The sequence below is a fragment of the Nyctibius grandis genome, chromosome Z (genome assembly GCF_013368605.1).
Source record: "Nyctibius grandis isolate bNycGra1 chromosome Z, bNycGra1.pri, whole genome shotgun sequence".
NCBI lineage: Eukaryota > Metazoa > Chordata > Aves > Nyctibiiformes > Nyctibiidae > Nyctibius > Nyctibius grandis.
Window position 1 is genome coordinate 68,882,726 of NC_090695.1, and position 24,239 is coordinate 68,906,964.

Genomic DNA, 24,239 nt, shown 5'->3' on the forward strand with positions numbered 1-24,239 from the left:
TATTGAATGACTTACTTTCCATTTTCGTCGTGCCGCAAACTTTTTGAATTTCTCCATATTCACAGCAGATGCTTTTCTACTAAGTGCTTGCTGCGTGTCTTTAGGCTATGCACAAAAGGAGAATAAAGCTATTGTAAAATATCCCACAATTATAACCAGAACTTTCATAAAGCATCTTCCTGTATGTAAGACTGTCCTTCAGTGATGACTTCCACTTACATTATAATAATACTGTAATCATACTGTAATAATAAAGTAATTCTAAGCACATGATTTTAACATCCACAGCCCAGTGGGGAATGCAGACGGAGTTTCTTGAGAAAATGCCCTAAAGGAAATCCAGACCTAAGAATATTTCATACAATACCAGAATTTGTTTTTTCATTTTTAAACAAAAAAAGCCAACAGCCAACAGAACATTCAGCTTTATCCTTCACCCCTCTCTGTTATGGAGGCATCAGATATCATCTCCTAGATGAATCTTGTCTTCTGGGAAGACTTCCTGGCTGATTTTAAATGCAGTCAAACTTTGTTCCAGTCTCAGTGTAATCAGCTGGATTCTGCTGGGACCCAAAAAAAATCACATCCCACCTACCTGTGCAGCAAGTTCTAAGGCTGCACCCTTCGAACTTTCTCATAGGCTAATACCAAGCAGCAGTTACCAGCAATGTACACCAGATTTTGCATTATATGATCCCATACTTGAAGTCATTTTTATGGAGAAAAGCAGATAAAGCTAGTGATGGGAAGCGGGAAAGAGGATATGACCAGTGGGGTGAAGGGAGAATGCCTGGAAAGTTAAGATATAAAGGAACATAACAGGGTACAAAACATGTCTTGTTGCAGGAGTGGAGACCTTGGTCCCTGAAAGACAAACTTGGACAATGATTGCTTTCACAGTTTAAAAGATCATTTCAACATGTTTCAACTGTTTAAGATTACCCCATCAAAAAGTCAGCAAAGCACACTGAGTATCAATACTTCTTCCAGTCAAATCTGTAGTTCGGCAGACTGGTGTAGAAACGTCTGCTCTAGGATGCTGAACTGTGAACTGGAGCACTGTGGCATGGATAAATATTCTGCTAACTGGTTCTCTGGGAAGTGGAACGGAGTCAAATACCCACTGTGCATCCCCAGTGGGGAAAATCAATGGCACTGAAGAGGTTTACTATTCACAATCAGAATGCAGCATGGAATTGAAAAAGTGGCAGGTATTACTACACACATTAAGAAGAATGATAGGTCCCATTTTCTCCCTCTCAACCTAGTAGCACCACAACAGCGCAATCCAAACCAAACACTGCAGAACACTGAAAGAAGTGGACCACTGCCCTGCATCGACTGCTTTCTTCAGTCTAAAGAGGAAGGACAGAAGAGAGATGACCTTTTTTTGACCAATCTAAATAAGGAGATTAGAAGATGAAAAATGTGAGAGGAAAATGGACTGTATTCAGAGAATGTATCTCTCTCAGTGCAATGCTACCTGAAGATTAGCTTCTCTGCTGTAGCATGATTTTAACCTCAATAGGTGGCTACCTCCCTATTGCTAACTTATATAGAGGGTATGTTAATGAAGTCCACATTCTGGACATATTAGTTTTCATACAGACAGCTTTCCAAAACAGTAAATTATATTAAACAATTATGCCAATTTTCCTTGTCAAGGAACTTGAAAAGTGAAAGCGAAGTATGAATTGAAGAATGATTAGAAACAGGACAACAGAGAATGAATTACATGCTAACCTTGATCCAAGGATGCAGCAAACTATCTTGAATAGTCATTCTCTTCCTTTAATAGAACAGAAGATAGAACTCGTTTAGACAGTAATAAATACATACTGCTATAAGTTTATTAAACTAACATCACAAAATATCATGTAATTCGAAATACTAGAAATGTAGACTGCAACAGTGCATACACATGAGAACAACTCACTTTGGATCCTTGACTAGAAGTCTGCGTATAAAATCTTTAGCTAGGGCACTGGTATTACTGAAGAACTCTTCTTCAAATTCATAATTCACCGCGGACACATTTGCTAACGTTTCCTGTTTGGTTTCTCCAAGAAATGGTGATGCACCACTTAGACTGCAAGACAGACAGAACATTCCTCTCATTACACGTGGTAACATTGCTGTTTCAAGCCTGTTAGATCAAATAACAGCACAAAGTGAACATTTTTCTTTTCTGCTTTAAGACTGCAAACATACTTTCAGGAAGACGTGATCTAGCAGGGCAAAAAGCTTTGCTGTCATTTCAGAGAATACTTATTAAGATAAAAGTCGCTGTTCAAAATCACCCAGAGATTTGAAGAGAGCTTCTCATGCTATCTCAATGTTGATTAATGGCCATTCTTTCAAGAATTATACTATTGCTTTTATGATCATTCAACTTGAATCATGATGTGCAATCGAAATTGTTTGACTTGTATAGACACCACCAAAAACCCGGAGGACAGAATAAGAATTAAAAACCCAGCATTTGGAAGAGCCACCCATAGATTTTGGTACTTACAGAATATAAGTTATTACACCAATGCTCCTGGAGTGAAGGAGGGAGTAAAAAAAAAAAAGGGATGAGGGAGAAGGGAGAGAAACAGATGGAGGAAGAGAGAGAAGAGGAAAAAAAAAGGTTAGAACATTATAAGAATAATCACGAGATATTTATTTCAAGTAAGATCCAATAACTTACCACATATCTGCTTCAAGACCAAGAGGCTCATAATTTACTATTTCAGGAGCTAAAGGAGAAAGCAGGAAGATCAGTATGTAGTCAAAGAACAGATCTATGTCACTCTGAGCCTATATATGTCAGACATAATAAGCTAAGATGCTGACAGATAAAAACACCTTCATGCAAGTCTAAGCAGGAACTGAACGCTACAAATTGCTTATTTAAATTTCAAAATGTCATGAATTACACACAAACTACACAACCTGCAACTCAGCCAAACCAAGCTAAGCCACATGTACTATTTCATAGACCGAGAAAGAACAGTCTGAAGAAACAACAGTTTTCTCACCGACAAACTCTGGCGTTCCGAAGATATTTTTGAATTCATTTCCAAAGTCAATTTTGTGTGCTAAACCAAAGTCAATAATCTTGATTCGAGGCTTTGGTACACTCCTGTCCAATAACATTATGTTTTCAGGCTTTGAGAAGGAGGAAGGGGGAGAGAAAGAGAGATTATACACAGGTATGAAATGTCTGACACATACCAGCATTCTTCAGCACTGAACACTTCTCTTTACTTCCTTCAGCCTCTTGAATTGTCTTCAGCAGAAAAATCCCATCTTTTCCTATTACAATCTAACATATGCTAAAAATTAACTACAGTAAGTTAGGATTTCATGTTGATAACAGAGTGCCATGATTTCCACAGGGACAAGATTTGACCTCTTATAGACTTAACAGTTGCAGTTTTCATGTGGACTGACCCTACGTAAAATATGCTGCCTACAGTAAAGACCACAGCCCCTGCATTATGGCCATCCCAAGAAACCAAGTCCTATAAACTAGTATTTTGGCTTGGTTAACATTACTCCCTGAAAGAGGTTTCTTTCACACTGCACAAGCAATCAGGGAGGTATATCTTGTTGCCTTTCGATCTCCAAGAGAAACTTCAGGAGTGGGCCAGCTCCCAGATTTTAAGGCTCAACATACTCACAAAAAAAGGATAAAGAGCAGGTTCTCATGTCTTTTCTAGCCATATTTTTAAAATACGGACCTTGGATATTTTACAACAAAGATTTGTAAAAACAGAACAAAGTTAGAAGATAAAACGTCAAGATTATAATCCAAGCAGTCTGCTTCTACACTCCATCACTTTAACTAGCATACAGAATACTATCTACACTACCAGATACTTAGTCTCCATATCTTGTCATGTCCGTAAGCTGGCATGCTCTGAAGAGTTCCTGGAGCTACATCCATCCTGCTCACATAGTTAAGAACTTGTGGAGTCACTAAAGACACCTCTTTATCATCACCCTTCTTTTACCTCTCTTCCCCAATTACAGGGGCTGATTATGTGCAAATTATCTTCCTTCCCTCCCTACATTTCTATTGCATACTTTTATTGTTCTGCATACTTCAACTCTTGCTGCATACTTTAATTCACATATTCTTGGTATTTGGTGTAAGGATGTTTTGTTTTATTACAAGCACATTGGCAAAAATTTACATTTTATATGGTAAGAAATGTATTTCTTACTAGATCCACAATTCTTTTCTCTTGCTGACTGTCATACAAAGACCAAATATAGTGTTGTAGGTAAGGACGATGAGATTGGAAAAGTTATGCTTACCCTGAAAACCATTCCCTTCTCTACCTCATCCCCAAAACACAGCACCCCTTTCAGAACTGCACTGCAATGTAGTAATTCTGCCTCCTTTTCCTATTATAGACATAGCTGCTGACTTCAGCAGACTTCAGGGAATGTTCAGCTGCCTGCCTCTGAAAAAAGATCTTACAGAGGAAAACATTCTGAAATCGAAACATTAAAAAAGCAGTAACTGAGTTTAGATACAAAAGCTCTCTTTTCACTACCAAAAGGATGCAATTAACAGTTTTTCTAAAAACAATCGAAAGAGGTCCAAAAGCAAAAAAAAAAAGAAGAGGAAATTATTGGGCCTGTCTGCTCGATAAGAATCTTTGTACTTAACTCTGTACTGTTTCAACTTAGTACCTAACATGCTCCTGTTCATGTGAGCATAAAATGTATACAACGGCAAAAAAAAAAAAGTTGGTAAAAAGGCATCCTGTTCAGAATGTTTCATCCATATTCCATTTGCATTCCATAAAATCATAATCATCATTTTTATTTCAAGACTGCTTCCTCAGAATTGTTTCATTTCATCGAAAGTTGTCATTTTCCATGAAGAACCTTACATTAAAAACAGATGGGAACTATTTAAGGTTCAGTAATTTCTTTTCAACAGCTCAGCTTTTCCCTGTCTACATAAACTAGCAAAAGAAAACTACGGCAGATTTGTGGCTGGTGTTACAAAGGACTTTTAACAGGTGTTGCTTACAGGTGTTGGAAGTTTTTATCTGCTCAACATACCTTAAGATCAAAGTGGGCAATTTGCAGAGAGTGGAGATATTGAACACCATTAAGTATCTGTTTGAGAAATTCTGTGGCTTCCTCCTCCGTGAGAGATTCTTTCTCAGCTAAGAAATCAAAGAGCTCTCCACCTGCAACACTTGGGAGAGCAGAAGCAGTGTTATTGACAAGCTTGCTTTAACCAATGGGTTCCTTACAGCATAGCTATTCTCAGATCAGCCTTGAAAGGATCCAGATGCTTTAAATGTTGTCAATATCAAAAAAGAAGATGAAAATTACTTAATTCATTACCCAAAACAGTTAGTAACTACCCTTTCTCCCTCTGAAAAGAATACAATAAAGAGAGTCTTATTTTCAAACAAAAAATGGTTTAAAAAACCTAACAAACATGGTTGGCTGTATCTAAATTTAAATGAAGTAAACCCCACCTATTCTCTGTACGCACATTGAAAAGAATAAAATTAAATGTGAAGTAAGTATACTTGAAACATGCTAATGTAATGGGACATCTAGAAAATAAAACACGAATTGGTTCATACTACCAGTAAAACAGCAGATTCCCCCTCCTCAACTGAAAAATACAAAATTTAAAGCTTACTTTGAAACAGTTACTGGTACCTGTCCTACTGCTCAAGTTTCTGAACTCCTCAAAGCCTTCAACTCTTTGAAAATACACTCTATTCTTTGAAATAGTGTATTACATTCAGCACGTATGTTGTATTTGTACTCTAAAATTACCATACCTTTCCTACAACGAAAAGCCACTACTGTCCTTAAGACTATTTCCAGCAACTGTTTTAGCTGCCCAGGCAGAAAGAAGAGAGGTAAGAAGTGAGGAGGGTACATAAGCACATATAGATTTTTGCATTTGAGGAAGAGGAATAAATTGGAGACAACCCTTTTCTCAGCTCAGTCAGCAGTCTCGCAGCAGTGGTGATAATTGTCAACAGAAAAAGAGATATTGAAGTGAATAGGGAACACTGAACTACAACTGTTCTTAAAAAACAACCAAACTTCTTTTATTTTAAGGACATATGCTGAGATGGCTGTCCACTGTGGCAAACTGTTTTTCCTGTTTATAAAAGCAGTATTATTACCTAGAAATGTCTCAGAGACTGCAAAGATGGTCATATTTTGCATTGTATCAATATTAAAAAAAATCAGAAAGTACACCCTAATTTATGTTGCCTTTCTGTAGGGAAAAAAATAATCCGTTCACGATTTAAAGTTCTGATTATTAAAAATAATGGAATTAACATATAACAATAGCTGAACAGTCTGGGCAAATTTCTGGAAATACATTTGACTTCTTTAAAACGTCTACTTTTCAAGAGACTTAATCTGCGTTATTGTAATGCAAATTGCATGAAAAGTGTATTTTAATGAGTTCTTGGAGCTTTCACTGAGCTGCCTAGACGATAATGACAGTATTGTTTTGGATATTATTTGTGTTGTAATACTTTCTGCATGAAAGCAATTATTGAAACAAAGTGCCATTAAATATAAGAATTATAGACTGGAAGGAAAAGAGGCCATTTTAATAATTTTTTTGTTGTTGTAGAGACATTAAAATGAAATTCCTAAAGATTAAATACAGTTCATTATTTTACAGAGGATGGTCAGAAACATCTTACAAATGGATACACATGCATATTCTCTCATTCTTTGCTTCAGACTGAAGAAATAGCAGAAGGTTTTCAGGCTAAGCTCTGTAGCTCTGCAGCACTTTAGGATGACGAACAGGAACCTGGATTGTGACACAGTGTGCTGGCATTTCTCTTCATTTCCAGTTACTGGGCTAAGGGACTTACACATCCCGTGGAACTTGTTTCCACATGTTTCCAAGTGGATGCTTGCTGCAGCTGCCAGGAGGCTGTTAACTGGAGCACAGCCCTGCCACGCAGAGCAGGCAGACTCACTGTGGCTACTTCCCCAGCTGTGGGCAGCCGTGGCAGCAGTCACAGCAAAACCCAGCACCTTTACGCACTCAGCACGGTCTGGCACCAGGCTATCCAACACACAGCTTGGAGAGCTGGTGGAGCCGGACCCTCGGCCCAGGAAGAGGCTGAAAGGCTGCACCAAACACCCGGGTGTCCTGTCTGCTTTTCGTGCAGATCACCCACTGTGAAACAGTGAAAGCGCCTGCTGATGCTTAAAGCATTCATCAACCGTCACAAATGCAACAGAAGCACTCCAAGCATGCGTTTTCAGCAATGCCAACTTGCAACACTTTGCAGTCTAAACCAGACCATGACTGTGTCACACAGGTATGGGTATGTTTTATGGCTTGCTCTTATTCCTGTTGGCATTTTAAAGAGACACAGTCTCTGTGAAACTTACTAGTCATCTATGAACAGCAACATTGATTATACACGTTCCTTTTAGATCCAAAAGAAACATTTAATTCCCAAGGTTTACTTATTTTCAAGACAGCTATCAAAGAAACGTAACTCTATTTGTGTAAAATGGAAAAAGCCTCTTCATATTCAGCTGCTTCTTATCTGCAATCATTCAATTTTGTGCGATTTCATATCCTGCAAGTTTAGACTGCATGAAAGTACAAGAATGAAATTACATGAATTACATGTGTTATGTGTCTCAAAGTATCACATTTGTGAATAGTTAATTGCATGAGATCGCATATAGCTCTTCTCTAGCACTGCTGAGTACTACCCTCCTGTCTTCGCCACAAGTCAGTTGTAGTGACATTTCTTTTACAATTATATCATAGGCCTTATAATGGTGTGAAACAAAACATTAATTAATTGCTAAATATTCAGGAGCAGGCTGTCCTGGTGTATAGGAAGACAAGCCGTCGGGGAAAAAGACGGGCCTGGTTAAACAGAGAACTTAGACTAGAACTTAAGGAAAAAAAGAGAGCCTACTTACTCTGGAAGAAGGGTCAGGTAACTTGGGAGGTCTATAGGGACGTGGCCAGGTCGTGTAGGGAGAAGATTAGAAGGGCCAAAGCTCAATTAGAGCTTGACTTGGCTGCTACAGTCAAAGATAACAAAAAAAGCTTTTACAAATATATCAACAGCAAAAGGAGGGTCAAGGAGAGCCTCCACCACTTGCTGAATGAGGAGGGTAGTGCAGTGTCAGGGGATGAGGAAAAGGCAGAGGTGCTCAATGCCTTCTTTGCCTCGGTCTTTAATATTAAGACCGGTTGTCCTCAGGAGACTCGGCCCCCAGAGCCTGAAATTAGGGATGGGGGGGCTGTGTGAACCTGCCGTAATCCAGGAGGAGACAGTTAGTGACCTGCTGTGCCAGCTGGACACCCACAAGGCTATGGGCCCGGATGGGATTCACCCCAGAGTAATGAAGGAACTGGCAAATGAACTTGCCAAACCACTCTCTATTATCTACCGGCAGTCCTGGTTAACTGGAGAAGTTCCAGCTGACTGGAAATTAGCAAATGTAACGCCCATCTACAAGAAGGGCCCGAAGGACGATCCAGGGAACTATAGGCCTGTCAGCCTGACCTCGGTGCCAGGCAAGGTAATGGAACAGATCATCCTGAGTGCCGTTACAGGGCACATGCAGGACAATCGGGGCATTGGGGCCAGCCAGCATGGATTCATGAAAGGCAGGTCCTGCTTGACCAACCTGGTCTCCTTCTACGACCAAGTGACCCGCTTAGGAGATGAGGGCAGGGCTGTGGATGTAGTCTATCTAGACTTCAGTAAGGCATTCGACACTGTCTCCCACAGCATCCTCCTAGACAAACTGGCTGCCCGGGGCTTGGATGGGTGGACTCTTCAATGGGTTAAAAACTGGCTGGATGGCCGAGCCCAGGGAGTGGTGGTGAATGGGGCAAAGTCCAACTGGCAGCTGGTCACTAGCGGTGTTCCCCAGGGCTCAGTTCTGGGGCCGGTGCTGTTCAATATCTTTATAGATGATCTAGACTTAGGGATTGAGTGCACCCTCAGTAAATTTGCAGATGACACCAAGCTGGGTGGCAGTGTCGATCTGCTGGAGGGTAGAAAGGCCCTACAGAGGGATCTGGACAGGTTAGATAGATGGACCGAGACCAACGGCATGAGGTTCAACAAGAACAAGTGCCGGGTCTTACACTTCGGCCACAACAACCCCATGCAGCGCTACAGGCTGGGGGAAGAGTGGTTAGAAAGCGGCCCAGCGGAAAGAGACCTGGGGGTGCTGATCCACAGCCAGCTAAACATGAGCCAGCAGTGTGCCCAGGTGGCCAAGAAGGCCAAGTGCATCCTGGTCTCTATTAGGAATAGTGTAGCCAGCTGGTCTAGGGAAGTGATCGTCCCTCTCTACTCGGCACTGGTGAGGCTGCACCTTGAATACTGTGTCCAGTTCTGGGCGCCACACTTCAAGAAAGATGTTGAGGTGTTGGAGCGAGTCCAGAGGAGGGCGACCAAGCTGGTGAAGGGTCTGGAGGGTCTGACCTATGAGGAACGGCTGAGGGAGCTGGGGTTGTTTAGCCTGGAGAAGAGGAGGCTCAGAGGTGACCTTATTGCCGTCTACAACTACCTGAAGGGAGGTTGTAGTGAAGTGGGAGTCGGCCTCTTCTCCTGGGCAACTAGCGATAGGACAAGAGGACACAGCCTCAAGCTTCGCCAGGGGAGGTTCAGGTTGGACATTAGGAAGAATTTCTTTTCAGAAAGAAAAGAGCTCAGTACCCTGTGTTCTCCCTTTGGGCACTGCTATCGCTGGCAAACACAATGCCCAGCCAGCTTATCCTGCTGCTTACTTTTGCCAGCAGGGACATAAGGCCTGAGAGAAATGGGGTGTTACCGCAATGATGAGTAAAGTGTTAAACTAGCACACATGAGACGACCTGGAATCTCAGAAAAGCCCGGCTTCCCGGAAAGGTCCCTCTGCTTCAGGCAGCCTCCGGAGGCCCTTCCCGACGTGAAGGGCTGTGACCTATGTTCCCGTGGGAGCTCAGTAATGCAAGTTGTGTTTCTTAGCTTCCTCTTCACACTTGCCGGAAGACTGCTTATTCCCTGCCTTCCTGCTGACTCTGGCAGGTCTGATATTAAGCTGTACCACCACAGGTATACAGAAAACCACGGTACCACTGCAAGACAATTACTTCAAGCAAGTCATAGAGGGTTAATACAGGTCCACATTCAACATCCTTTACAAGTTTCACTTCCACAGTTAATTCATTGGATTATAGTGCCCCCAGGTCTATCAGCAGAGTCTGCTTTCACAGATTTGATAACCAGATTATATACCCAAAATCACTAGATGATCTTGACTGGACTTCCAGATATCACAGATCAAGAAATGGGTTAGAACAACCCAGTAAAAACACGGGCTACATAAGCTACTGCAGTCTTCACAAACCTCCTAAAATGCTGTTGGTTTTTCAAATCTAGCCCTGTGCCTCAGCCAGGATAACACAGTCCCACAGCAAATAAACACCACACATTTTACTATCCCATGGCACCTTCAGAAGTGGAGCCAGAAGCCAACCAGAAAGCCCCATTCCACCAATGTACCTGTGTACATCCCATCTCATGCACACAGCCAGTCTGAATCTAAAGAAGAAGCGGCAGACAACTCCATACATCAGCCCCTATAACTGATCTTTTTGAATGGGAGATTCACCCAAGAAGTACATTGGTTCCATCTCCATTACAATGCCCCAGCCTTGTTTCTAAGTCAGCTTTGGGGTTGCTGGTGCACGAACACCCTGTTGAAATCTTGCTGAACCTAGATCATTGCGCAGGTTTCCAGAGCCATGCAAACTCACTCCCAGCCTGCCTTTGGGGCTCTGCAGAGGAGCCCAGGCAGTCATTGTCTAACAGACTGCTAGCAAGCACCAGCTGGGTGAAGATCACTTCCTGAAGGGAGCAGAGGCAAGAGGTTCACTGTGCATTAGTGTTTCTTCCTGTAGAGCACTTCGGAGTATCTCTACCTAGTATCCTCTGGAAGCACAGAGCTTCTCTCTGTTCAGTTTCTGTTTGCTGATAGGAACTACAAGACAGCTTTCTGAGCAGTCCATCTGTGCCGTAATGCAACTCTGATCTCCAAAGTGCTAGCAAGCAGCTGATGGGCAACAACCTATACCCCTTCAGATTAACAGAGGAACTTGATTAGAGTCAAGTCACAGCTCAATTCCTTTACAGCTGCAAAGCATCTATGTTCACCTTCACATACTGTTTTCCTTTAGAGCATTAACTCTTTAATGTTCCTGTATAAAACCTTTCTGTTTACCTTTAAACTAAGTCATAATTTTGCAGTCAAATAAGAATTTGTGATTGATGGAGGTCACATCTTAATCCTAAAGGACATGGTATATTATTGGTCATGACATAGAAAGCCATAAGGGCTGAGTAAATCTACTTTCACTGCTATAACATGACTACATTTTGTATGTTTTTAGAGCACATGTTTTTAGAAATATTTTGTATCAACATTTTCACTAAGGCCAAAGCTGGTATGTGTTGTTTCCCTGATATTTCTAGGTAGAGGTGGTAGCTTTCCTGAACTGGTACAAGTGAAATCAAGCCTCGGGTCAACTGCATTCTTTCTTATAAAATGCAATAGTGGTAAAAGCATTTCCCAGCCTTCCGGAAGGAAGGCTGACAGATGTGTTTGCAATCCATGTTATTTCCCTCTGGGAAAGAAAATACAACACACCCTGGAAAAAGGATTTCTGGATAGTGCTTTTTTACAAGTTGCCAGGCTTTCTTAACTACAAAACAGAAATGATCACCAGATCTCAGAGGAAGCCATTATGGGAACTTAGAACAAGGAACACAAGGAACTTAGAACCAATTAACCTTCAAAGTCAGCATGGTCACCTCGTAATGACTCAGTCACATGCCATGTTGATCACGTTGCTCATATTGTAATAGCACCTAAATGATAATTAGTGATTATCTAAGGATTTCTGATGAAGTCAAAAAACCACAAACCAACCCCAAAAACCTAAAAGAAAACTTTTCTGGAAGCCAAGCTATTATAAATGTAATAAGTTAAATTAACTCTCCAGTAAGACTGAAGAGGAATTTAAAGAGTTCATTGTTATTTGCTCTTATTTACTCTTCGATGAGCAACTCATGACATCATAAGAATTTTTGTACATGGATCTATCATCCTCTCCTCCCTCTGTTCTGTTTTGGTTAATATTACAAAGGTACCAATAAGGTGGCAACTCTTTCTGAGACTCTAGGATGCACAGGACTAATTTTTAAAGAAAGTATACAGGAACTAACTTTCAAAAAAAGCATAAACCCTAGTATTTAATACACAATCACTTTTAAGTTAATGTCACTCCTCTCTCTCTCAGCTAAGACTTCCAAAGCTTTCTTCTTATCTTTTTTTTTTTATTTTAAAACCAGATATTCATCACTCAGAACTATGCTACAGAGAGCTAATGGTCTTATTATATTTAGAAATTAAATGTTTCGTAAATTTTCTTTTTGTAGGTCAGTTTCCTCACACAAGGTAGTTGAGAGAAAAACCTCCTAACATCTATGTGGATAAAGTTTTTGATATGCAGCTCTGTTTCACATTCAGTGTTGTGAGGACCTTGCCACTGCAATCATTAATGAACTGCACACATATTTCTGCATACAGATCGCTACCTTGAATACTTTGCTGGCTGACGTAATATTTGCTGCGAGGGAATGAAGGGAAAACTTCTATAGTCAGTCGCTCACCTCTGAGAAACAGCTGATTGGTAATGCAGAAAAATGTTTAGCAGGTTGCACGCAATGCTGCAAACCTCTTGTTGAACCATGAGATAAAAATCAATAGTGAACAGGCCAGAGATGCTGTTGCCTGAGATGGTGCACTTTAACATCTACTGGCAGCCACCAAAACGGCAGCTGTGGTGCCTTGACGCCTTTGAGGTGCAGCTTCTACCAAGAACAGAAAACAGAGATACTTTTCCTCATCACTGCTGACACTATTACACTTGCTTACTAACAGGAAATCAGTGTTTCTTCTGGGGTTTTGTTCTGTTATGAACTTCTCACACTTAGCTGCCATGTTCATTTTCAGTTTCTCTCTGAATTCTAGAAAAAAAAACAAACACAAAATCCTGTCTGTATGTGGTATACTGTCTCACCTTACAGTCATAAAGGAACACAAGTCCCAGGAACAACTCTATGTTCTAATCAAAAGGGAAAACAGGTTATTTAATGAGCTTTAAGCTTTATGTCTATTTTGTTTGAAATTGTTCTGCAAGAACAAAGAATGTCGGGGGAGTAGGTCCCTAGGCAAAATGTGAATATTAAAACCTTAAAAGAAAGGGATTACATATTTAAGTGTCTAAGCATGCAATTAAACCAACAATCTTTTGCCTTTTCAATAGCACAGAGATTTTGAGAATTACAAAACTTTACAGCAATTAGCATATTCAGTTTACAAAGGCCTTGCTAATGTGTCATTTTTTCCCTCTTCGACCCTCTAACTCCATAAATGTGTTACGTTTGTGACACCCCAAATAGCACTTCTTCAACTTGACAGACTCACACAGTAGTTTCGAAACATGGGGAGAAAGCAATCTCCAACTGAAACTATACGGGGATTGTTAACTAGGCAAAACAATTTGCTAAACTGCAATGCAAATAGTTTGCCGAGCTTCACACTATCAAGCTTACAAAATATTAACACATGTTGTTAGAAACAGTATCTGCTTCCGTTCATTGAACGTTAGTGGGTACACACAGACACAAACAGCAACCTTGCTGACAAAAGAGTTCCTGTCTCATGTAGAAAGGGGTAGGGGGGGCAGAATGGCCCCATTCCTCCTACCACTGTCCATGATTATCAAGTCTTCCTCAGAGTTCTCAAGTCCAGACGCTGGCCTGATTTCATGTGGTCAGATTACGGACTAGAAAGAAAGCACTGCAGAAGCAGCGATACGCTGACAGTAAGGCTATAGACAGGAAGATTGTGAGAGCTAGTATCAAGTGGGGAGAGGAAGAAGCATCACGCTAATTTTGCTGTGAATTCACGACGACATTTAAAGAGTTCTGAACAAAAACCAGTAGCAGTAGATATTCTGACAGGAATATAAGGAAGTTTTACTTCATACAGGATGACAATTTAGCTTTTTTTTTAAAAAATGCTTGCTTAAATTATCCAAAGTTGACAAACTAATCCAAGTGTATACTTCTGGAACTAAAAAAACAACCCAGACTACAACAATTACATGCTGGACTAGAAGTGTAAAAGTGTGCTGTAACATAGCAAAGCAGTATCATGCATGTATGTACCACAAAAAAGATGAAACTCCAAAAGCTACTTTCCAGTTTTCTTTTTAAATCAATACTGTAAATATAAACATGTTACCTTATAAGGATACTTTGGTGTGGCATGCTTTCAGTAAGTGGAACTATCATTTACCAAAGCTAGGAAACAGGAAGACATAACCTACATTAAGAAAAATCACATGAACAGCCAAGGAAAAGAAACAAGGGCTGCCCAAGATTGTGGTCCCAAATCACTTGCTTGCATGAAATACTTATTCTAAAGCACATTTAACTTATACAGAGCAAGTATGGCAATAATACAGTGTCAGGCATGCAAACAATGTAAAGACATGCACGTCCCACTAGCAGACACTGCCAAAGTGTAACGGGTGAGTAATGCTTAACTTCTAAACTTGCAGTCTTTGAGGAACTTGAAGCCAGACTTGAAACAATGCAGAAGTGTTCTCTGCCGACATATTTACCTCAATCCATTAGCAATAACCTTGGATGAAAAATGGGAACTAAAACAAGGATATGAAAGTTCAGTTTACATTTCAATAGGACAGAACTGGGAAAATTCTGTTCTCTGTTATGTGGGTTAAAAAAAAGAGAACAAGCACTCAGTGATGCTACTTTACTTCACACCAACATAAAATACAGTAAAATTTGCCAAATTAACCTCCACTTAGAATCTCTATTTCCCTCTCCTCTTATCTTCAAATCACTTTATTTAGCTCCAGGCTATTCTGCTGGATCCACAACATCAACAATGATTGAAGTAACAAGCAGAAAAAATTCCTAAATATGCTGGATTTTAAAAAAATCTTTTTAGTGCATTTACAGTGAAAAATGTGTAGAAATCGAGAAGCTACAACTCTGACTTAAAAATCAAGAATTCTCAGGCTATTATTTATCTCCTTTTGGGGTGGTAAGGAACATCCATTAAATCACTGCAATTCTCAGAGAAAGTGTCTATTTTTCTAAAAGAAACATTTTCTTACTCCTCCGCAGCTCTCTAGAGATACTTACAGTTCCAGAACAAGAATGACATCTGTTTTGTTCTCATAAACATCATGCAGCGTGATCACATTAGGATGTCGAATCTCTTTTAGTATGCCGACTTCTCGCTCGATATCCTCCCGGCTCACTCCACGCCGGCTGGATTTTGTTCTCCGTTTCTTGATGAATTTTGCTGCAAACTGCTGACCGGTGCTTTTCTCACGGCATTTTTTCACTACAGCAAACTGCCCACTAAAAAAAAAAAAAAAAAAAAAAATCAAAAAACCAGCTGTACCTCCAAATTACCAAGTCCACTAAAGTATATTACTGCTTTGTATGCAGTCTATAATAATAACTGAAAAAATCCCTAGAGGAGGCAGAAAAGGTAAGTTAAGATACCACTTTTACATCACACAAACGTACATACATACACATCCACCCACACATTTCAGCATATCTGAAGCATGAAGATAAGACCTGTGTAGACCATTGGATTTTTGACAAATATATGCACCAGTGATTACTGGGGAAAAGTAACGGTTTCTGGATTTCTCCTTCCACATGCATGTTGAGGATAATTTTTTTGTTCTGCAAGAGAGGCAGTCCTTAGTTTCTTCCAATCTATATGATCTGTCAATATTCACTGTATTCTATCCTCAACTTTTTTTTTTTAAAGTTTTTAAAGCAATATTGGGTTTCAGGACACTTCTTTGGTTTTTAGTTTTAAAAGCACTGACTAAATACAGTAGTATCAAGAATTACTGTTACTGTATCACCTTGTTAAGCAGGAAGAATCTGAAGGTGAGAAAAGTATCAAGGTACTGAGGAACAAAAACCTGTGACTATGTTACAAACCAGAAGAAATGCCAAGAAGCTGCTGACTCCAGCATGTTACCATTGATGTATAAGCCTGTTGCTGCTAGATGTACACACTGATTCAGATCAGAAATCTCCAGGAATCTAACACTGACTTAAAAAGAAATACAGGTTTTCTAATACTGCTGAATTTTCCTTTTAAGTTTTCTTAATCTGTTGCTTAAGGATTCTCTAGCAATTCTGTTCTTGGTTTCTTTCACTGTATGAAGAATTCACAGAATTACAGAATGATACCAATGAGAAAATTTTCTGAAGTTAGCCTACCCTGTTAACCGAAGAAGTGGTATCCCCTAAAGTAGACTTAGAACAGCAGTTAAATCAAAGCTAGGCCTAGTAGGCTTCACTATCTGCACAGCAATGTAACATGTAGGCATGTATAACTCCACCCAGTACTTGAAGAGGAGCTAGCCTGTATTAGTGGTTAATTAATTACAACTGACAGAGAGATCTCTAGGAAAATGTATCACCTGCAAAGAGGACATCACATAATGACAAAGTGCCAAGTGGGAATCACTCAAAGCTACACACCTCATGCATGAACTCAATGCACAATACTACTTTATTATTGGAGAATGAACATGTGCCAAATACACCGACCAAGTAATTAAGCAATTAAGGAATGCACGACAGATATAGAAGATGACAACTGATCAGCAACAGTGTTATGCAACAAATGAAGATAATAAAATGCTGAAAGGTAAAATCACACTCATGATTTTTGAATTTAGAGGGCTGATCAGCTGGGAATACTTTATGCTGCTGGGTCACCACTGCCACCATTACTGTGCTGTCCCCATACAGAACCCCAAGTCACAAACTGTCTTGAACTGGGACATGCAGTTGGGCAAGGCTAAATGACTGTCACCTGCAGAAGGCAGGGCAGAGATGGATCCTCTCCTATGAACTCCGAGAAAGGGACTCCAGAGTAGCCACCAACAGCTGGGAAGCCTTTGAATGCAGGCACAGGCAGCGAGAGAAGTAAACTCTGAGAGAAGCAGTGAACAGCCTTTTAAGTTTTGAGGTTTGGTTTTATTTCAATGTTACGATCACCATTCAAGTTTCATTCTTCATTATTTCATGAAATCAGTTTATGAACTTGTGAGATGACTTTATGTTGCATGAAAAAAATCCTTGCCTTAAATTCCTGCCCCACCCTCCCTGCCAACTCTGCACAAAGTCATCAAGGGCCAGGTTCACCAGACAGGGCCCAACACATTATTATTAGAAACCGCAGCAGACAGAGCAGTGGTTTAGACCGCACCGTATCCTCTTCCTCATTACACGTAGGCTGGAAGACCTGCTTCACTTGCCTAAACTTGGTCAGCTACTGCCGAGATGCTCTTGGACACCTGAGACATTCATATGGGACTGACGGGTAAGGCACAGGACCTCTGGACGATCTGTGTCATCCTAAACCGGCAGCAGAGGACCAGATAACCTACCCTAAGGTACACGAACCCTCTCTGCCTGGTTCAGTTCAACTCCACAACAACTCTTCCTGCAACAGCAGCTCTGGGTTTGATCTCCGAGGTCAGCAATTTTGCACTGTGGGACAGCCAGCCACAGTGGAGCATGCACTCAGGTATTCACACTGCTGCAGAGTCTTCTGGCCCTTGTTTACGAGGGGGAAGAGCAGCGATTCCCTCACTCTCTTCCCCACAATACGCACATCTCCACAGAGATAATGAGCTTTATTTAAAAAGCAATCAGCTTTTTGAAAAGTTCACAGTTCCAGAGAAACTGCAAAGTCGGGCAGTGGACAGACACTGGTGTCACCGCAGCTCTGAGCAGCTAACTCAAGCTCACAGACCAGAAGGAAGTAAAAAGCCATTGCTCACTTTTTGGCCACCTGGCTGGCTTTCAGCCTAGAAGCCTAAACTGCCTGATAGAGGAAGAAAAATATTTCTGCTTATTATTCATCCACAGGCTTGAATGCTATGTGGCTAACCACTTTCTTATTGATGCTCACCTTGTAAGTCTGGCAACAGCTACTGCTTCATTTAAAAAACAAAACAAAACAAAACAAACAAACCCCAAAATGCAAACCAAACAAACCCAACAATAACAACAAAATCCAAAAGACTAAAAACCAAAATTACTGCTAACATCAGCTCTGGAGAGGCTGGGACTGAAAGGTAAGTTTGAAGTACATGGACACACAATACATTTTGATATCCAAAATTTAATTATAAAAGTTGACTGGGATTAAGAACTATTTATGTTTCACTGACAAAGCACATATCATTGACTTTTGGAAAATTCTGGTATTTGAACTTCCAGTCTTTAGCCCATGATAGAATTTTTCATTTAATGCTTCTTCACTGAAGAGAGTAATGCATTTTGGGCTTCTTTCTAAACAAAAGACACTCTGCAAGTCTTTTAAAACATGCACTGGCTGTGGACCTCTAAGTTAAAGAAAGATGATTTTTCCACAGTATTATTCACATTTGAATTACACCATTCCCCAAAGCCCATCTTGCTCCTGATGCCTTTAAGGCTAAGGCTGCTTAATTTTACTTTAGCAATGGGTCAACTATAATGTTACAGCATGAGGCTGACCTACTGAAACAAAGGGGACCAGGTTAAGACAAGTAGATCTCCTCTCTCCTGCTCTTCTGAGATATGTAGCTTTGTTTTTTCAGTCTTTCATTTTTTTCTCCAGCTACAAACACCTGTTTGAAGGATATCCTGAGCTATCACAATTCAATATAAAATTGTTATCAGAAGACCAATATATTGTTTAAAAACCACATGACTTTACAGACTGGTCCCATCCACTGTTTATTGGGATGTCAGGCTCCAGAAATCTTTGACACTACTCAAGACTGCAAGAAAGTTATCAACTAACAGGTATCTAGAATAAGTTCCAGTTACACACCAAATAACCTTCTTATTGTTGCTGTTGTTGTATTCAGCACATAACCCCACAATTAGCTGTTTGTTATTAAAGGCTGTACATGCAGATCACACTTCAGCTGCAACCAAAAGGGCTATTTCATGCCTGGGATCCCTAAGCCACGCTGTTTTACAACCCCCGCTAAACTCCTGTTTTAAAAGCAGAGGAGAGGTATAAATCAAAGGGTATTTACTGGGCTTTAACCCATAGAACTGCAGCAACAAGCTGTTGTAAGTCAGCTCTGTATGGGCTAACACATTTATACCCAGTAATATTCTCCCACAGATCCTACAGTTTCAGATCCAGCAATCATTCATCCAGCATCTTCAAAGCCAGAAAAGCCCTTTAGTTTTTTAAGTTTCCTTGCTTTTGCAGGTTTGATCTAAAGTGAGTGGGGTCAAAAAATGATTACCATTTTAGGAGACAATTACACTGAAAAAAAAATACAGAAGTACATCACAAACTTGCACTTTAATAAAGTATCTGACATAATTTTTTTTCCGTGTGGTAGAATCAGGTTAAACAGTGAAGCAGGATGACAGTTCGACGTGAGAACAAATACGTCTGCTAATAACAGTAATTTGTTTTGTGATCTTGTAATTCTTACTCAACCAGCATTTAATTACTATCCTAAATCCACTCTTTTCAGGACACTTGGCATGGTATCTCCACATCCAGTGATTTTTCAGACTCACTTCAGAACAACTACTTATCCTTTTACCTAATCATTACATTCCTCCACCTCTTTTACATCATAAGACAACACACACTGCCCTTTGCAATACATATATATATATATAAATGCAGAAGACATGTGGAGAGATGATGCAATCACCAATAAAGTGCCTGTACTACACCCTTTATTGGTCTTGGCTTAGCAGGTTCACAAAACAACTGGTCATTAACACGAATTATGGACAGTTTTAACTACAGAGATAGACGTTTTAGAATCAAAGGGAAAAAAACAAAAAAGTCCTTTCATTTTTTCCAGAAGGATGATCACAGTGATTAGGGGTGGTAGACACCCTCTATTCCTCCCCACTTCCAGCCTTTTGCACCAGTTCTTCCCAGCTAGCTCCTTCTGTGAGGAATGAAACTCTTGCCCCAAGAACCCTCCAAGAGGTCCATGCTAGACACAGAGATGCTCAAGTAACTCCCATGGACCAATTTTCTAGTATTTATTGCCACAAAAGGGTAAGCATGAGGGAATTCTCCATGCTGTCTTCTGAAGACTGCATTCAAAAGACAAAGTTTAATGGGACCATGGCATAGGAATAAGGAGAAGGTGTTACACTGACATCAGAGTAGTAAGATGTCTTTGTATGTTTCTGACACTTCGGCACTTTTTCTTCTATTTTAAAAGTTTGGTATTCACTACTCCATTCTGAAAATGTGATATATTAAGATTCCAACTGCTTTTACTATTTGTTTGACTACTTTCCTTTTTAAAATCACACTGATCCAACAGAAAGAGGCTTACATCATACTATTAGATTATCCCATGAAAGAAACTGCAACTCAACCATAAAGCCACTTGTTTTCCCCAATAAAACAGTTACGGGCAGAGTGTGGATACCTCTGTCTTTCCTTAGAGGCCTGCAGCAGGCAAGGCCAGTTGAGCAGGTGATTTCCTCCCCCCGCAGTGTCTCAGTGTCAGTCAGCTCCACCAGTCACTACTGCCAACCATGTACCACTGTCTGTCACCAAGGGGATCTGACCTGCTTCTGCTAATAAGGTTATGTATCGGGTTTGTGTGGCAAGGTTTTGGTAGGGGTGGGGGCTGCAGGGGTGGCTCCTGTGAGAAGACGCCAGAAGCTTCCCCCATGTCTGACAGAGCGAGCACCAGCCAACTCCAAGATGGACCCACCACTGGCCAAGGCTGAGCCCGTCAGCGACGGTGGTTGTGCCTCTGCGATAATCTATTTGGGGTAGTGGGGGTGGGGGGAAACCTGCTGCACAACAGCAGCTGAAGAGAGGATTGAGACTATGTGAGAGAAACAACTCTGCAGACAACAAGGTCAGTGAAGAAGGAGGGCAAGGAGGTGCTCTGGAGCAGAGATTCCCCTGCAGCCCATGGTGAAGACCATGGAGAGGCAGGCTGTACCCCTGCAGCCCATGGAGGTCCAAGGTGGAACAGATATCCACCTGCAGCCCCTGGAGGACCCCATGCCAGAGCAAGCGGATGCACCCAAAGGAGGCTGTGATCCCATGAGAAGCCCACACTGGAGCAGGCTCCTGGCAGGACCTCTGGATCCGTGGAGAGAGGAGCCCACGCTGGTTTGTTCGCAGGACTTTTGACCCCGTGGGAGGGACCCCACGCTGGAGCCGCGGAAGAGTGAGGAGGAAGGAGCAGCAGAGACAATGTGTGGCGAACTGACTGCAACCTCCATTCCCCATCCCCCTGCACTGCTCGGGGGGAGGAGGTAGAGAAATTGGAAGTGAAGTTGAGCCCAGGAAGAAGGGAGGGATGAGGAGAAGCTGTTTTTTAAGATTTGGTTTTTATTTCTCCTTTCTCTACTCTGATTTGATTGTTTAAATTAAATTAATTTCCCCAAGTCGAACCTGTTTTGCCTGTGACGGTAATTGCTGAGTGATCTCTCCCTATCCTTATCTCAACCCATGAGCCTTTCGTCGTATTTTTCTCCACCTGCCCAGTTGAGGAGAGGGAGTGGTAAGAGTGGCTTGGTGGGCACCTGGCATCCAGCTACAGTCAATCGACCACAGGTTAATTCTTACAAAACTCTCCAGTGAGGCAGCAGTACCTAACTGAGTCTTTTCCAAAGGAAAGGAAGACTTCTCCAGAAACCGTGAAGGGTTATAGATACGCTAAGTCCCTCTCCACCTTCTAAATCAAGCAAAACAACATTTTCAGTTCAGCTGTAATGCCAAATTGGAGGCAACCTCTTCCTATTCCTTCCTTTCTCCCTCTTTACGGTCTTGCAAAAGATGGTAAACTTTATGAGGCACTTGAGAGCCTCTCTTGTGTGTATAATGCTTACAGTACCGCAGCTGAGAGTTACTAGCACAAAGCATTACACTTATCCCATTGAGGAGATAAGCTATTAACAGCATTAGCAGGGTGGGGTAAGCCACGGTTAATAGGTTAATAGAGCACTCCAAGCAGATGCAACTGGGAAGCAGTAGTATTTAATGTGTACCACACTCAAAAGACATTCTGTTTCATGGAATAGCGGCTTTAGTGCCAGCTACGGGCATTAGGCCTGCAAGAAAAAAATCTTCGTTGATCTCGACAGATAAAGAAACTGGGATCCTCTAAAACAAAGTATCTTGTCAGGTAGAGTTTCTCTTAAGTGTGCATGCACATCTTTTCTTTTCCACCCTGAAGGCATGCTAGGGAACATAAGGGCCCTTTCCCCAAATCGTGTTTTTAATTTTGCAGCCAACCCAAGAGTACAGGAAGATAGGGGAATGAATGCAGGACTGACTGATAAGCTCACACTGTATTTGTTTAGGCTCTGAAAGCTGGAAATACTTGTACAGCACTTACAATTTTTGTGCTCCTTCCCTTGCCCTGCAATGTTTAATTCTCCAGTAGCGATGCTGAAAGAATGCCAAAAGTATTGTTCAGATGCAAGCCCTCCAAGTACTGGAGAGCTTTGAAAAGAAATGGCAAACACCACAAAGATGATAACATCGCAGGACAGCTGCATCTGAAGGATACATGGATCCTGGACAGATGATTAGGCTATTTATCTGCCCCCCCCCACCCCAACCAGCTCTGTCAAAACAGTTTTCAATGTTAAGTAACAAGTTTACACTTCAAATACTAACACAGACACACTCAGTTGACAGCGGAGCTGTCTGCTTTGTGCCCATGGCGGAGAAATGCATTTTCACGGTCCACAGTGATTCTAAGTGGCAGCACTCAAAAGTCCTTGACCACTCTGTAACATGAAAGAACAGCACCTAATTGCTTGGTAGGAGAAAGAGCGGCAAGCACCTGAAGCCTATCGGTAGCCGTAAACATGTTTCAGCTGCACATAAACACTTGTTATAGGCACACTGGCCATAGCACAACAGAAGCAGTAATTCTGAAAGTCGTACAAAAAAGGCAGTACTAAAGAAAACAGGTGAAAGAGGAGTTAAACGTGATACAGCATTTAAGCTAAAGAGAAAATACTCCTCAAATGCTACATGAGTGACTAAGCAGGAGAATAAGCTAGCTGCATTCTGATGGCACACCACAGAAATCACTGTTAGGACCGAGTCTTTAGCAACTACTATTAACATAGAAAAGCAAATACAAGGACTAATTAAGCTTGATCATGAAAATATAAATAGCACAGTACTGCAAGTACGAAGGCAGAAGAGTAACACACATTATGCAATTGTGCAGTACATTTCCAACATGTACGGACTTTAGGGAAGCAGATGGGAAAATCAGACAGATTTATAAAGCAAAGACAAACAAATGTACTGACAACTGGTATTGCCTAACTTCTGAGTTCCTTAGATGTGTTTACACACTTGTGAACTCTGTCTCTTAAATTCCCTTTCCTAATTTCTGACTTAGAGTATCTTTTTGGTGTCAAATTACCAAGTTTTAGAAGTACCCTGATCCAAACATAGTGACCCAATGTATGTGATGATAAAATAGTTTGATTATCTTTCAGTATGAACACATCAAATATTTAAGGTCATTTTACCAAAACATCCAAAGTATAAAAAGGACTTCTTCCCTCATGTAATATTTTAAGCAAAAAAAAACCACCCTAACAACCTTCAAAATAATCTGTATTATTACTTTATTAAATACTTCCAGTTAGAAAAAACATTGCATTATCAGATAGCACTTTTTGTCTGTATAAATCAACTGAAACCTGTGCTGTACTATTTATTCAAATGCAGTTTGAACAGTGTAACTGTAAACTTATTAATGAAATCAGCAGAAAGTGAAACACTCTGAAAGTCTCTGTAACAGAAGAAGCAGTTAGAATTTGAAGTTTTAAAGACTGGAAGAAGCAGGTGCGCTAAGTTAACTTTTTAAGCATACCCATAGACTGAACTACCTACCATAACTTTGTATAACCGAAGTCAGGTTGCAGGATGGATGAGAAAGCAAAGAATCACAGAAGTAGGGATTTGTCCACTCTGTTATTTTCTCCAGCATTTTGTAAGCTCATGCCTCATAATTTTGTGGTTCAGTTATTTTAAAAGCAACTCATCATGCATTTCATTTTACTTATCTCCTGCAG

General features: G+C 40.8%; 1 protein-coding gene across 1 annotated transcript in view; it reads right to left on the reverse strand.

Moving 5' to 3' along the window:
- DAPK1 (death associated protein kinase 1) overlaps window positions 1–24,239 on the reverse strand; it is an 87,566-nt gene that overhangs the window by 33,119 nt on the left and 30,208 nt on the right. The window contains exons 2-9 of the mRNA XM_068422074.1: window positions 15,282–15,503; window positions 5,068–5,206; window positions 3,024–3,153; window positions 2,693–2,741; window positions 2,516–2,542; window positions 1,937–2,089; window positions 1,744–1,789; window positions 16–105 (exon numbers count right to left, since the gene is read on the reverse strand). Coding sequence (XP_068278175.1) covers window positions 16–105; window positions 1,744–1,789; window positions 1,937–2,089; window positions 2,516–2,542; window positions 2,693–2,741; window positions 3,024–3,153; window positions 5,068–5,206; window positions 15,282–15,503 — 856 coding nt within the window. The remainder of the gene's footprint in view (window positions 1–15; window positions 106–1,743; window positions 1,790–1,936; window positions 2,090–2,515; window positions 2,543–2,692; window positions 2,742–3,023; window positions 3,154–5,067; window positions 5,207–15,281; window positions 15,504–24,239) is intronic.